General features: G+C 48.4%; 1 protein-coding gene across 1 annotated transcript in view; it reads right to left on the bottom strand.

Moving 5' to 3' along the window:
- Positions 1 to 12897: 12897 nt before the first annotated feature.
- ZNF205 (zinc finger protein 205) overlaps positions 12898 to 16597 on the bottom strand; it is an 11268-nt gene continuing 7568 nt past the window's right edge. The window contains exons 8-11 of the mRNA XM_021715467.1: positions 14035 to 14156; positions 13647 to 13710; positions 13493 to 13560; positions 12898 to 13149 (exon numbers count right to left, since the gene is read on the bottom strand). Coding sequence (XP_021571142.1) covers positions 12898 to 13149; positions 13493 to 13560; positions 13647 to 13710; positions 14035 to 14156 — 506 coding nt within the window. The remainder of the gene's footprint in view (positions 13150 to 13492; positions 13561 to 13646; positions 13711 to 14034; positions 14157 to 16597) is intronic.

Below are 16597 nucleotides of genomic sequence, written 5' to 3'. Positions count from 1 at the left end.
GAATGTGCGGTCAAACCTCACTGCTAATGTTAATCTGTATTTGTAGCAGCTCCCCAGTGCTGGCATCACCTCCTCAGCTCCACTTCAGATCATCAGGCCTTAGAGTCTTGTAAGGAGTGTGCAACCTAGATCCCTCGCATGCACAGTTCACAATAGAGTTCATGCTTTTATGAGGATATAATGTGCTACTGATCTGACAGAAGGCAGTGCTCGGGTGGTAATTCAAGTGGTGGGGAAAAGATATAAATACAGGTGTAGCTGTGCTCCCTCACTGGCCACTCACCTCCTGCTGTGTGGCCTGGTTCTTAACAGGCGACAAACTGGTGCCAGTTTGTGGCCTGGGGGCTGGGGACCCCTGGTTTACAGTATCCAGCTCAGTATCACAAAGCAGGGCAAAAAGTCTGCTGAGAGATAATAAATTAATAACAAGCATACTGTTAAACCCGAGACTCTAATCAGAGAGAGAGAGAGAGAGAGAGACCACAAAAAGCCAGCTCCGATGCAAACACACGAGGGTCTTTATTCAGGCTCGAGTCTGGGCTCACGCATGAAGCCCGTAGAGGCTTCATGGACCAGAGCCCCGATCCACAATGGCAAGCAGTTTTTATGCACAATTACAGAGGGAGGGGAAAGAACTTTAAACTTGATTTTACATGATTGGGTACTTTATCCTAATGGGTACGGGAACACTTGGTATTGGTTGGTGCCTTTCGTGGCTGTAACCTGACTGCCCGTGATTGACAGAAACCCACTCAACAGGCAGAGTGGAATGTCAGATAAGTTAGGTCCATACAGTCACTGCATATAAAGTAACCTGAGCAGGCAGGTAAAGGGTTACATTAGTCCTTTAAGTTTGCTGATCCACCCCAAGGTATGCTTAGGAAAGCTTGTTTGCCTAACATTTACGTAACATAACATGGTCATTATGGGACAACAAAAGCCAAACTTAACAAAGTTTTAAATATGAATGCTGCAAACATACAGTGAATGTGGGGTAGAAATTCATATAGTACTAATTCTGGGAATTCATAAAATATCACAAACATCTTATAGCAAGGCGGTTTTTGTAAAAGTCTTTGATCCCTTCAGGTTTACATAGCCACTGCGTGTAAATTAACACAAATACCACTTAAAACATTTTATATAACTACACAATCAGTCATGACATATGCCTAATTCTACGGGGTCTGAGATAGGATTTAAAGTACTAAGATTTTCATAAAGTACAATGAACATGAGGTAGGAATACACAAAATATATAGTAAACATGAGGTAGGGATATATGAAATATAGTGAACTAAACACTACTTTTACAGCAAGTATGGCTTTTTAAGTTTCTTGGTTTCTTGGGTCTCTCAATAGCATGCTCTTAACCTAAATCTATTATTGTCCTCTCACACACCTGTCATATTTTCTACTGGGCGTTCTGGTATATGACAAATTGTATACAATTTTATTGAAATTGATCTTCTAATTGCATTTTCTTATTCCTTCTGATAACTTTTTTAGTTTATTTTTTCTGCTAAGAATTTATGCTCATTATTTTGTTAGTCTTACAGTATTTTTACAGTATTTCCTTTCATTCCTTCTTTTTTTTTTTTTGAGTTGGAGTCTTACTCCATCACCCAGGCTGGAATGCAGTGGCATGCTCATGGCCACCCCAGCATCAACCTGCTGGGCTCAGATGATCCTTTCACCTCAGCCTTCCAAGAAGACTCTTTAATAGTCATCTTTTCATAAAGGGAAATGCTCTCCTGTTCTCTTTTCTCCAGTGACTGACAGAAATTTGGACATGACATCATGGAACATGCAGGTGAGAGTAACACCCTGGAGCTGTCAAAGAAATCAGAGGGAAGGTGCCTGGCCAAATTCCTAATGATGGTGGAGCTCCCACACTACCTTGGGTTTATACCCAGAGCGTTACATGGGTCAAAAACAGAGATCTACCATATTTAAGCTGCTTCTTGGTCTTTATATCCTAACTAACACTACTGCCTACTAAGAGTTCTTTATTCCTTTAAAAATGTGTGTGTTTGTGTGTGTGTGTGTGTGTGTGTGTGTGTGTATTCTCATGCTGTTGCTCAGGCTGGAGTGCAGTGGCATGATCATGGCTCATGGCAACCTCCAACTCCTGGCTCAGGTGATCCTCCTGCTTCAACCTCCTGAGTAGCTGGAGCTGCAGGCACACCACCATGCCTGATTACTTTTAAAAAATATTTTGTAGAGATGAAGTCTCACTATGTTGCTCAGACTGTTCTTGAACTCCTGATCTCAAGCAATCCTCCCACCTTGGCTCCTAAAGTGCTGAGATTACAGGTGTAAGCCATCACACCTGGCCCACAAATAGATATTTATTTGTATAATTTATTCTGTGGGATATTGGCTATTCAGAATTGTTGTGTCTTCTTGAGTAAATTTTGGCAGTTCATATTTTCTAAAAAAGCATCCCTTTCATCTACAATTTTACATTTATTAAAATAGAGTTAGCCGGACTTGGTGGCTCAGCCTGAAATCCCGCGCTTTGGGAGGCTGAGGTGAGTGGATTGCCTGAATCCGCGGGTTCGAGACCCGCCTGGGCAACTTGGCAAGACCTCATCTCTACAATAAATCAAAAAATTAGCTGGGCGTGGTAGCGCGCACCTGTAGTTCCAGCTATTTGGAAGACTGAGGCGAAAGGATCGCCAGAACCCAGCAGGTTGAGGCTGCGGTGGCCGGGAGCGTGCCACTGCATTCCATTCTGGGCGACAGAGTGAGACTCCGACTCAAAAAAAAAAAAATAGAGTTATATATAGTATTCTAATTTTATTAAATTTCAAAAGCCAGCGTGTACAATTAATCCCATTCCTGATCACCTTGTGGAGTAGAACTGCTGAACCAGCCCCGCCCCCAACTGCCTGCCCCCAGCCCACCTCCAGGTGCCACCATGAGAAATATACCTGTTTTGTTGAAGACTTTGTGAAAGACCCTGCACACAGCAAGTGCTCAATAAAGAGAAGCCAGTCCCAGGGCTTTATGTATCACCAGGAGCTGTCATGTGGCTTGCCCATGGGAGGCTAGGGCTCATGGGAGAGCAAAGGAACAGAGGGGATCTAAGAGCTCGGGACCGACATGGAGGGATCCATCTGCCTGACAAGCATGCAGGGGCATGACCCAGGCAAGAGGTCACTTTCAGAAAAATTCTGTGACCCAGCAGCTCTTTCCAGAGTAGACAAGTGCCCACAAAAAGCAGTTCCGAGGGAAGATTTTTCTTTGCCGTTCAGCTCCATATCCTTGAGTGGGGAGAAAGCTCTTCTTTGTGGAGAATCAGTGCTCTGGTCAGAAACATAAGCTTTTGGTCCCAGCAGGGAGTGAATTTTGTTTTGCACTTTATTTGCTGTTGTGTTGTTTTTATTTAATGTGTTTCTGTATTGAGAACCAGTAGAGCTGAGAGTTATGGTCAGGGGCCTGGAGTGAAGTGGATCTGGAGTTGCATCCCAGGCTTGTCACAGATATCTGAGGTCCTGGGAGGTGGCAGCCTCTCTGAGTTCAGTCTCCTCTTCAGTAAACTGGGGATATTGATAATACCCATCTTATCTTTTAAGGTTGTTGCAAAAATGAAAGAAGATGACACAGGTCAAGTGAATGCATAGGACGCTGCACAGTGACAGTCAAAAGATGCTAGGAGTATCCTGCAGTGAGGATTTGTTACTTTGGTAATTTTTTTTTTTTTGAGTCAGAGTGTCACTCTGTCGCTCAGGCTGGAGAACAGTGGCACACTCACGGCCACCCCAGAGTTGACCTGTCTCAGCTTTCCAAGTAGCCAGAACTACAGGCACGCGCTACCACACCCGGCTAATTTTTTGATTTATTGTAGAGACAAAGTCTCGCCAGGTTACCAGGGCTGGTCTCAAACCCACAGGCTCAGGCAATCTACTTGCCTCAGCCTGCCAAAGTGCTGGAATTACAAACTGAGCCACGGAATCTGGCTGGTAATATTTTTTAAAAGTTTTATTAAAATAAAAACTTGAGCGGGACACGGTGGCCCACACCTGTAACCCCAGGTAATCAGGAGGCTGAGGTGGGAGTCTCCTTTGGGCCTAGAAGTTTGAGGACAACCTGGGCAACATAGTGAGCACCATTTCAAAATATATATATGCTATGTCCTGTGCGGCCGGGTGGTAACAGATCCTGAAAGAGGAATGGCGCGATATAAAACAGTTCACAAAACACTTTCAGAACTAGAAGGTGGGGGAAACAGGGTGTACTTTGCCTCACAAGACAAAGGCCCCAAGTCTCTTACCCACCAGACTTTTATTAATACAAAATGACGTCGTTTTTTTTTAAGTTGGAGTCTCACTCTGTCACCCAGACTGGAGTGCAGTGGCCACTCCCGACCACCGCGGTCTCAACTTCCTGGGCTCCGGTGATCTTTCCACCTCAACCTTCCAAGTAGCTGGAACTACAGGCGCGCGCTACCACACCCGGCTAATTTTTTTGATTTATTGTAGAGATGAGGTCTCACCAAGTTGCCCAGGCGGGTCTCGAACCCGTGGGCTCAGGCAATCCACTCGTCTCAGCCTCCCAAGGCGTGGGATTATAGGCTGAGCCGCCAAGCCCAGCCAAAATGACGTAGTTAAGTAAGCATTTGAGGATGAAGTACAGGTAGTGCAAAAGAAACTTTTTGGTATGATCTCAGAAAGTTTCTTGTCATAAAAAGTGACTATTTGCAGGGCCTAGTGCAGCTGCTTGTAAAACAATGCAGTTAATGCATAACTTCTTATTTAATCTAACACAAAAGACACCGCACTTTAGAACTTGCCTCAGCATACATACCTATCTGGCTTTGCCAGCATAAGCATTCTTGACTGTGACTTTGCACACATGCCAAGTATGTTTTCAGCAGAGTTCAAGCAGGGCAATGGTCCCCAACATCATATGTAAACAAATAAAACCTGTTTTATGGAGAAACATGTATCCTCTGAAATATACTTGCCACTGTTCTGTAACTAACATTGAAAAGCTATTGAGTGCATGGCCACACCAGGTTGGGGCCAGATCCAAATGAATGTGCCAATTCTGCCTGGCTGTTGCCATTGAAGGTTCTACATCAAACCAATGCCACTGGCACACAGGTACCAAGCAGGTGGCATGGCCACCCTGCCCCCAGTACTTCTGCTGTGCCAGGCCTTGAAACAGAGGAACTGGGAATAGTTATTACAGAGTCCAGGTAGTAGGGCCTCCCAAAGCCTCACAACATTTGGTGCTGCTCTCACAGTCCTCCCAGACTTACCTACCTCTTCAGTGCTGTCCTATTGGCCTCATTCTGCCTCTACAGCTGCACTGGTCAGAGTTTATTCAGTGTGTACTCAGGGCAGTGGTTTACCTCAGTGCTTTGAACCAGCAGAATCTCTTTGTCTCAGGGTCTTTTTTTTTGAATTGAAGTCTTATTCTGTTGCCCAGGCTGGAGTACAGTGGCATGCTCCCTACCACGTCAGCCTTGACCTGCTAGGTGCTGGTGATCTTCCACCTCAACCTTCCAAGTAGCTGGAACTACAGGCGCAGGCTACCACGCCCAGCTAATTTTTTGATTTATTGTAGAGATGAGATCTCACCATGTTGCCCTGGCTGGTCTCGAACCTGCAAGCTCAGACAATCCTCTCGTCTCAGCCTCCCAAAGTGCTGGGATTATAGGCTTGAGCCACCACTCCTGGCCTGTCCCAGCATCTTAAGAGGAGGCCCTGGGCAACCCCTTTGAGTTCCCTCCCACTGTGGGAAATTTTCTGTACTCTCAATAAATCCTGCTTTCTTAAAAAAAAAAAAAAAGAAGCCCCATGTGTAGGAGACAGCAGTGGCTGCTCTCATCACAGCAGGTGCCTGATTTGCCCACCTGGTTACACCCTTCATAGTTCCCAAAGTCCCAGAATGGACCATCATAGCCCCCTGAACACCACAGTTGGCTAAATGCAGGCTCCTTCATTGCCCACTGCCTGCCACTCTAGAGAAATGTTCATAGCTCCACGCGGGCGCTGCCTACTTGGCTGGGGACTCTTGGTCTCTTCTAAAGTACGTTCCACAGCCTGGTGCACAGAGTCATGATATCATAGAATCTGTTGCTCAAGCCAGGGTCCAAAACCTCCTGACAGTATCTGAGGCTAAGGGTAGAAACACTCTCACTTTACTGTGTAAATAGAATCTGCCCTGGGGGAAGCCGGGGAGAACCAGGTGACTTGATGTGTTGTCTTCTGCAAATGCTGAATGGAAATTTGATGCCCTTGGAATGCTGGTGAGTGAAGGATACTCTGCTTTGGGTGACAAATACAAGTTGTGATGGCCTCTCTTGGAGTGCCTACCCAACCTGCATGAGCTTTTCACTCTTCACCCTTTCCTTGGGGGATTCTGGCAGCCATGCCTGTGGTCCATGAATCTGCCCAGCAAACCCTCAGGCATAGGGGAAGGAGGTTGTTGTTTGACTCAGATTCGGTCCAACAACTCTTCTCTCCCTGAGATCTAGAACTGGGACCAGAGAAGATTCCAGTCATCTCTTTGTCTGGCTACACTGTAGCATGCAGATCCATGAACTGGCAGAGGCTGTTTCCTCTGAATTTCTAGGCACAAGATCAGTAAATAAGAATATGCCCAGACAGGGACAGAAGGCAGTGATCTGAGGAAGCTAACAGGAGAAATGAAGGGAGACTAGAACAGTCTCTCTGGCTCTAGGTCCTGCCTGAGAGCTGCACATTTCATGAGACAACATTGACCTTGTATCTTTATAAAAATCTCCCCCTTTTTTTGTTGGCTTTCTTTGTTGCAATCAGAGAGCTGTATTACATGATCATTGGCTACGTGCATATTTTATGGTTTTAGTCATGTATTTTTTTTTTAACCTGGTGTAACTTGTCAATGGCAAGTTGCCATTTTTAAGGGGTTGGTTTTGGGCAAGTATCAGTTTGCTATTGCTGCTATAACAAATTACCACAAATGTGGGGGCTTATAACAACACAAAATTTATTGTCTTACAATTCTGGAGCTCAGAAGTCTGAAAATCAATTTCACTGTAAATTGAAGGTGTCAGCAGCTGGTTCCTTCTGGCAGCTTTGAGGGAGAACTCATTTTCTTGTATTTTTCAATTCCTAGGGGCTGACTGCATTCCTTGGTTTGTGGCCCTTTCCTCCATCTTCAAAGCGCATCAATCCAATCTCTGCTACAAAGACTCTTCTTCCAGCCGGGCTCGGTGGCTCAGCCTGTAATCCCGCGCCTTTGGGAGGCTGAGGTGAGTGAATTGCCTGAGCCCGCGGGTTCGAGACCCGCCTGGGCAGCGAGACCTCATCTCTACAATAAATCAAAAAATCAGCCGGGCATGGTAGCGCATGCCTGTAATTCCGGCTACTTGGAAGGCTGAGGCGGAAGGATCGCCGGAGCCCAGCAGGTCGAGGTTGCGGTGGCCGGGAGCGGCCACTGCACTCCAGTCTAGGCGACAGAGTGAGACTCCAACTCAAAAAAAAAAAAGGCTCTTCTTCCAAATAAAGTAACATTTTCAGGATCCAGAGATTAGGACCTGATATCTTTGAGGCCATGATTCAGCCTACTATAAACCCAGTTAGAGCCTTTTCGAACTGTGTGGCTCAGCTGGCAACCTCTAATATTGAATAATCAAAGTATCAGCCCTGAAGGAAAACTGAAAGCTCTCTTCTCAGCTGATAAGAATTTTGGTTTTCATCTTTAAGAGCCATTTTTCATTTGTCACTGAGTGAAAGATGGGTACAAGGCAGATTGATGGTGGAATTTTCTTAAAATTAAATCAGATCCTCGGCTGGGCATGGTGGTTTATGCCTATAATCCCAGCATTTTGGGAGGCCAAAGTAGGTGGACTGCTTGAGTCCAGGAGTTTAAGACCAGCCTGGGCAACATAGCAAAACCTCATCTTTACACACACACACACACACACACACACACACACACACACACACACACACACACACACACACAAATTAACCAGGCGTGGTGGCATTTATCTGTAGTCCTAGCTACTCAGGATGCTGAGGTGGAAGGATTGCCTGAGCCCAGGAGGTCAAGGCTGCAGTGAGCCATGATTGGCGTGATCCTGCCACTGTACTCCAGCCTGGCACAGAGTGAGACTCCGACTCAAAAAACAAAACGAAAACAGATCTTCAATTATACAAACTGTTTCTAACATACACCAAAGTTTAATAAAGCTTTTAAGGGGACATACTTTTCAATGAAGAGCTTGTGTTTATAATTCAAAAACCTCAGAAACACAAAAGAATACAAAGGACCACATGTATTAGATATCTCTTGCAGTGTAACACGTTACCCCAAAGCTTAGTGGTTTAAAACAATAAAAACATATTGTGTCCAACAGTTTTGATGAGTCAGAAATTTGGGAGCTGCTAAGCTGGGCATTTCCGGTTCAGGATCTTTCATGACACTACAGACACAGCAGACACGGGTCATCTGCAGTCATCTGCGCTAGAGGAGGCTCTGGGATGGTGGATCGCTCGCATGGCTGTTGGCAAGAGACCTCAGTTCTTCCCCATGTAGACCTCCCTCTAGAACTGCTCGAGTGGCCCATTTGCCAAATGCTCTAAACACATTCCAGTTTTGAATCGGCTTCTCTGCTGCATGGGCTGTGTGACCCAGCAGAGTCAACAATGGTACTCGAAGTGTCAGGTCCTGAAACGGGGATGTTGTATAGAACCTTTGGCAGAACGCTGTAAATGATACACAGCTTAAACTTGTGCTAGTTATTAATTACATCGCAGCTCCAAATTTATCCTGCGTTGTCTGCTCTGTGAAAATGGATCTGTCCCATTTGGGTTTTTTTTTTTTTTTCCCCTTTGCCAACTGGCATGATGTTAAGCTTTGTCAGTAGAGGGCGCTAGAGAGACACTGCAGGAGGATGGCGTTCATGGTCCAGGGGTGTTCTGCTGGAAGCTCTCATGGCTTTTCCAGCACCCGGCTCCTGCCGCCTGGGCAGCTCCTCTGACAGCAGGCTCCTGCGGTGACGGCTCCTGCGGTGACGGATGCTGCGGTGACGACGGCCTGAAGCACCAAGCGGCTTTTCCCCACGTCCCCCTTCAGGTGGTGTTGCAGCAGAGTGCCTCTGACGAGACACCTCCCCGTGAGCAGCTTTTTCCATCTTTGAGGGCGCATTTCCAGGAAGTGCTGCCAATGCAGTACCACGGTCACTTTGCCATTCAGTGAGCCGCAGACACGTCCTCCTTAAGGTCTCTATGTCTGCCCGGGCAGCGAAGCTTCATGTTTGCTTGAGTGCTCTAACTCACCCCCCAAGGGTGTGACTGCTGCTATCTGCTATGACTACATGATTTCGTTTTCCTTGCTTCTTAATGACAATTTATTTACTTGTGAATCCCAATCCTTTTGTAGCTAATAATTCTATATATTAAACTCTCCCTGTTCAAATGACTGTGTGCTACCTCGCTCCTGATTGGACGTGGCCTGATATGGAATTAGTACAAGGAGTAGTCTCAGGAGATAAACACACAAATAAAGGATTTGGGCACGATTTGGTCATGCCTTTGGGCTTGAGGACAGACTGAGCTTCTTGCCAATGGAAATGGAGAATTAATTATGGTTCTCCAAACAGAATCAATAATGTGTGTGTATCCATATCTCTCTACCTACCTACCTTTATATATAAACATATTTATCCATCTATCTATAGAGATAATAAGGTACTAGCTAACACCATTATGGAGAATGAGAAGTCCCTCAATCTGCTACCTGCAAGCTAGAGACCCAAGAAAGCCAGTGGTGTAGTTTTAAGGTCTGAGAGTTAGCGAGCTGGTGGTGTAGATTCCAGGCCAAGTCTGAAGACTTGGGAACCAGGAGCACCAAGGGCAGGAGGAGATCAGTGTCCCAGGTCAAGCACTCAAGCAAAGAGGGAATGTAACCTTCCTCTGCCTTTTTGTCCTATTGAAGCCCATGATGAATAGGACGATGCCCATCCTTGGGGGCGGTGATCTGCTTCACTCACTCTGCCAGTTCAAATGTAATCTCTCCCAGAACTACCCCCACAGACATACTTTAACCAGCTATTTGGGCATCCTTTGGCTCAGTCAAGTCTATACATAAAATTAACCAACAGGCAACACTAGTTATCCATGGCATATGGTAATATTGCAATAAATCAAGCCATCACCTGTGGTTGACTATGCTGAAGTGCCAACTAATGCTTTCAGAAAACAAGTGGCTGTTGCAATGATATTTATATAACCATGGCTTGGAGTATCTGTTGTGCACTTGAGCATTTACAGTGAGAATGTTTGGACAAGCCCAAGTCCCTTAACTCAGCTCAAATTATGGGCAGAAAACTTCTATGACAGCCTGGAAGCTCTTATTTCTTGTAGCCACAGTGATAATATTGCTGAGCAAAAACACAAAATCTAACTATGGAGTTGCCGAATAGCAACAGCTATATTCACAAATCTCTCCTGTGACAGTTATGACATTGATTGGTAAAGAAGGAAGTCGGGCGTGGTGGCTCATGCCTGTAATCCCCGCACTTTGAGAGGCAGAGAGCAGAGGATTGCCTGGACTCAGGAGTTTGAGACCAGACTGAGCAACCTCATCTATACAATAAAAAAATCAGCCAGGTGTGGTGGCATTTGCCTGTAGTCCCAGCTACTTGGAAGACTGAGGTGGAAGGATCGTCTGAGCCCAGAAGGTCGACGCTGCGGTAGCCATGAGCATGTCACTGCACTCCAGCCTGGGCAACAGAGTGAGACCCCGACTCAAAAAAAAGGGGGGGGGGATACTAAAACCTGAAATGGGCACATCTGGTTGGACCTAGATGAAATTGAGTCTTGATTCCTCCAGTCACTCTGAGCCTCCCTTACCAGGAGAAGTAGTTATCCCTCAGTATCTGAAGAGACTAGCCTTCCTGTGTTTGAAAGCCCTAGGATAACCCCACCTGAAAGAGACAGATGACCAAAAAGGGAAAACCCACCTTTTAAGACCCACCACAGCCACTCTGCATTGCCAACAGACCCATAACTAGGGCCAAATCTCAACATGCTCCAAGGGGAAAGACACACAACTATGAGCCAAAAGGAAATAGCTTACACACCAAAATAATTCAAGACTAGGTTAATATACACTGGCAGAAATCTAGGGAACAAGTGCAAGAGCAGATTCTAAGGAGAGCATACCAAAGTGGACAGAATATGAGATCAGCTAACTTCATCCATATTGGTGTACTTATTAGAGACTTCCAATTTAGTGGTAGCTTGTACCACTGGAGGTGGCTTTAACAGTTTGTTCCATTGGTTGGCTGAAATTTGGATTCAACGATGGCCTTCAGTTGATGAGGTTGAGATGCCAGAGGTGTAAGTGGCGTGATGGGAAAGAAGGAAACCAAACACTTAGGGAGATGGAAATGTTGAGTGGGTTTATCACATGTGGCCTGTATAACCACCCCACTGCCAGCTGTCTTTTACCAGACGACACTCTTTTCACTAAGTCTTTGAAAAAGGCAGTGATGAGAGGATCACATGAATCCCTGAAAACTCTGCGGTTGCTCTCCTCATGGCTAGCCTGGAGCTTTGTTTGTTGAGAACAGCAAAGAGGTGTGTTCTAGGTTACTGAGGTGCAGGTAGGGCCGGCAGGAAACCTGCCCAACCACACATCACAGGCTGTGGGAGGAGCATGAGCATGAGGAAGCCTGGACAATCTTCATGACCTTCCCATGCTCCATTCTTCACAGGACACAGGGAGGCCTCAGGTCACAGCCCCCTGACAAGTCTGCTTCCTCCTGCCCCTACAGTCTCACTTCTGTAGGCTCATTTCCTGCCTTCTCCTCCCTCCCTCTCCCCGACCAAGGATGTCATTTCAGCTTCTGGAATACCAATCTCCTCCTCATGGCAGAACCTTTACTCATCCAGTTCCCTTTGCTTGAAAGGTTCTTCCTCCAAATCCTCTTGGGGAAAGACACACAACTATGATCCAAAAGGAAATCGCTTACACACCAAAATAATTCAAGACTTGGTTAATGTACACTGGCAGAAATCTAGGGAACAAGTGCAAGAGCAGATTCTAAGGAGAGCATAGCAAAGTGGACAGAATATGAAATCAGCTAACTTCACCCATTTTGGTGTACTTATTAGAGACTTCCAATGTAGTGGTAGCTTGTGCCTTCACTTCCCTGATAGTGAAGCTCCTATCATTCTCTACAGCTTGATCTAGTTCTCTTTTTTTTGGCATTCACCACTACTTGAAGTTAATGTGTGTGGTCAGTTATCTGTTTGTCAGTCCCCCTCACTAGACTGGAGCCCTGTGAGAGCAATGATCTGGTCTGGCAGCTTCGTCGCTTATTACTCGGAATTTAGCAAAGGACCTGGAATGCAGGCGTTTATCTCGCATTTGAAAAATGAATGATTGCACCGGGCGTGATGGCTCACGCCTGTAATCCCAGCACTTTGGGAGGCGGAGGCGAGAGGACTGCCTGAGTCCACAGGTTCGAGACCAGCCTGGGCAACACGGCGAGACCTCGCCTTTACAATAAATAAATTAGTCGGGCGTGGTGGCACATGCCTGTAGTTCCAGCTACCTAGAAGGCTGAGGTGGAAGCATCGTCCAAGCCCAGCAGGACGAGGCTGCGGTGGCCGTGAGCGTGTCACTGCACTCCAGCCTGGGCGACAGAGTGAGACTCCCACTCAAAAAAAAAAAAGAGAAAAAGAAAAATAATGAACGAGTGAACGCAGCAAAGCCCCCACTTAGCGTTTCCCATCCTCTGCCCCTAACGCATCACCCAAAACCACGACCCTCCTGGCACTGCCAGTCCCCGTGTCCCCTGCTCCCCCTGAAGGACATCGGTCTCCTTCCGGGCCACTCTCCGACGGCCGGAGCAGCACCCACGCCTGGTTCTCCCCGTCAGCACCGTCAGCCACTGCTCCGGACCTCAGCAGGTGTCACAGCGCCGGCGGGAGGCTCCTGGGTCCCGCCCGGCTCTGGCGCAGGGGGCAGGACTCCCCTCGCACGGCAGCCGGACTGACAGTCACCGGGGCCGGCCGAGGACCGGCGAAACCGGAAGTGGCCCTGGCCCTCCACCCGCGTCCTCTCTGGGACGGCAAGGAGGCTCCACATCTCGGTGGTAGGCCGGGAAGCCAGCGGCGCCGTCGCCAGCTGGGAGGGCTAGGAGGTCGGCGACGAGGCCCGGACTCCGGCCCCCGGGTCTTTGGGTCCTCCGGCAACGAACACCCGGCGACGGGGAGTAGAGAAAGTTTTTTAAAAACCCAGCGCCGCTAGCAGTTGCCCGGGCAACCGTGCGGCATGGGACGTGGAAGGGCTGCGTCCTCGCCCCGCCCCTACGCCTGATTGGCTAAGGGAAGAGCGGGAGGGGCGGGGTCTTCCGGGCGCGGTCCTGGGGCGTTGGGGCCGCACCTTGAGAGCCTGGGCTGCAGGAGACCTCGCAGACTCCGGCCCCCGCGGCCCAGCCCCGCCCCGCGAGCCGGGAGGAGGTGTCCCAGGCTGGTACGTCGCCTCGGCCCCGGACCCGCAGCACCGCCAACAGAGCCCTGAGCGCCCGCAGCAAGGACCTGGGGCCTAGCCGCAGGGCCCCGCGCAGGCCGCAGGGAATGGGGCTGGGGAGCCGAGGTGGAAACATTTGTTCCCTCCGCCCTCACTCTCACCGTCCTCCTGGTAGCGCAGGTCGATGGTAAACCAGTCAGGTGAGACTCTCCAGTGACCAAGAAGCTGGGATGTACGGGTGAGCAGAAGGCCGGAGGAAGCCCGGCTAACCTCTGGGCCTCCTCAGCCTCTACCCAGAGAGATCGCAAGCCTCTTCTCTGGCTTTCCTCCAACCTCTCAATGACGCCCGTCACCCACCGGGTTTTGAGCACTCTTGGTCTTCAGCCTGGCATTCCAAGTCCTTCTACGACAAGACCGCAACTACCTCCTTAGACTTATTTGTGTTTTGTCAAATATTGTCCAAACTACTAGGTTCCAGTCTTAAAATACTCTTGTTAAATCTGTCCAGAAGGGTGGGCTTTGGACAGATCCCTAGAGGGAGAAGCTGACCGAGGCCCAGGGAGCAATCTGCAGGAGGGCGGCCTGCAGGCACCGTCCACAGGGCCCTTGGAACCTGTACTCTGCTACAAAAAGGGAACTTTTTCTCCTGGATATTGTGCTCTCTGAGCTCCCTGGAGGCAAGTAAAGTCTTTAATGACTCCCTGGATCACCTAACCGACTTCTGAATGGTTCAAGTCCTAACACCTGGTCCCTGGCACACTGGCCACACAGCCTAAGAAAATGAAACCGAAGCAAGCAGTATCCACCTTTGAAGGGAGTGCTGTGTGCTCCTCAATCTTGCCAAGTGATGATGGCTTCCAGTGTCAATGTAACAAGTCTTCCCATAGCTGTCCCTCTCAATTAGAAAATAAGCTCCTTGAGAGAAACCCTGGCTTACAAATTAGCCCCCTCAGTGCTTCACATGGAGCCAAGCAGAAAAACTCCACTTCTGGCTGAGTGATTGGATGCACAAAGACAAGCTGAAAAGAGGGAACCGATTCGTATCTGGCCTCTTAATTCAACCAGTCCTGCTTGTAACCATAGCCTGGATCCCTGAGGCCTCCCAGACACCATCAGGTTCCGCCTGGGCTCCCACCAGTCAGCTCCCTATGTCCAGCTGATTCCACATCCCATCCCAAACCCATCTCTAGCTAACTACAATATCCCTGAAGGTTAAGAAGGTTGTCTGTCCTACTCTTATTAGATAGCCCTGCCTCAATATCATGTACTTCCTAGACAGTAAATAGCTGTGGGGGTGCGTGGAAGTAGGGATAGCCTTACAGGATAGAGTGCCAGAACCACAAGGTGCAATAGTGCATGCCTGTAATCCCAGCTACCTAAGAGGCTGAGGCAAGAGGACTGCTTTGAGCCCAGGAGCTTGAGATCAGTCTGGATAAAGTGGTGAAACCCTGTCTCAAAAAATTATTTTAATTGAAAAAAAAACAGGCCAGGCACAATGGTTCACACCTGTAATTCCAGCACTTTGGGAGGCTAAGGCAGGAGGATTGCTTGAACCCAGGAATTTGGGACAAGCCTAGGCAACATAGTGAGACCTCATCTCTATAAAAGATTTAAAAATTAGCTGGGTGTGGTGACGCACACCCAGCTACTTGGGAGGCTGAGGTGGAAGGATCACCCAAGCCCAGGAAATCGAGGCTGCAGTGAGCAGTGATTGTGCCACTGCACACCAGTTTGGGCAACAGAGTGAGACCCCTCTCTAGTTGTATGACTAGTCGAATTATTAGAATCCTGTTAGCCTTGGACTCCTCCTCTGTAGAGGTAGCATAACAATGGCCACCCACATTGTTGTGGAACAGACACAATATATCTACCCTCCTTGGCCCCATGCCCATCAGAGTGGTTGCTTAACAACCAGCACCTATTACTCTTCTCAGTCTGCCAGCCTGTTCAAACCTCTGCATCCCTTTGGGCTGTGGCCACCCTGGAAGCCCCATAATCCATGGAGCCAGGTGGGTCCCTATAGCCTCTCTGAGGCAGACATTCTCATGGTCAGTTGGTATCAGAACTGACAGTTATCTTGGGGGCTGAGGCACAAATATGGCCAATAGACAGGCTAAGCCCATTGCCCACCCCAGGGAGAAAAATAGAAAGTGGGAAGTAGAAGCTCCAATGTTCAAACAAGGGAGGCCGGGTGCATAGCTCACACCTGTAATCCCAGCACTTTGGAAGGCAGAGGCAAGAGGATTGCCTGAGCCCAGAAATTCAAGACCAGCCTGGACAATTTCGCAAGACCTTGTCTCTACAATAAATAAAAAAAACTAGCCAGGTGTGGTGGCACTGCATCTGGAGTTCCAGCAACTCAGGAGGCTAAGGCAAAAGAATCGTCTGAGCCCAGGATGGGCAACAGAATGAAACTCTGACTCAAAAAACAAAACAAAACAAAATGAAACACAACATTAAAACAAAAAACGGGAAAACCAGGATTAAAACACACCCAGGGAGGGGCGGGTAGGGCAAATTAGAAAGGACATAAACCAAGAAGCCAAGGAGGTGAGCAGTAGCAGAGGCAGATGCAGCAGTTGCAGAATGGACCAAGCAGGAAAGAAGTCCCTGGTAGGTGGGGAGGCCTCGCTGGACCAGGCAGGCCCCAGAGAAGCAAGGGGAAAGAGGCCCATCACAAAACCCTGCCAGCGGTGACTGGGCATGTGTCCAAGGGTCTCTGCCCCACAGAGCAGAGGTGAAGGAGCACCCAGGTTTGGAGAACAGTACCCTTGGGCACCTGATGGCAGCTGCAGACAGCCGGACCAGGCGTGCACCATTTCAGAAGCAGCTGGCTTCAGGGCTGGGAAACCTCTCCGTGCTCAGAGGCTTTTGCTTGTCAATGCATGGAACGCCCTGAAGTGGGCCTCTGGCAAAAGGGACCCCGACCCAAGGCTAGGGAGGGGAGCGAGGGGGTTAGGTCTGGATGGAGACATGCATTGGGCCCAAGAACTCCCCACGCTCGGGGACAGCGCCAGGGCCCATGAGTCAGAGCCGCAAGCCGGCTTGAAGTTCAAGGCCTTTAATCTGCAGCTGGAGAGCCGCCCAGTCAGCCCCAGCCCCCACCCTCACT

This window comes from Carlito syrichta, unplaced genomic scaffold (genome assembly GCF_000164805.1).
Source record: "Carlito syrichta isolate Samal-C Ts95f unplaced genomic scaffold, Tarsius_syrichta-2.0.1 Scaffold307141, whole genome shotgun sequence".
Taxonomy (NCBI): Eukaryota; Metazoa; Chordata; class Mammalia; order Primates; family Tarsiidae; genus Carlito; species Carlito syrichta.
Note: the sequence above shows the minus strand (reverse complement) of the source record. Positions and strands in the feature narration are given on the sequence as shown.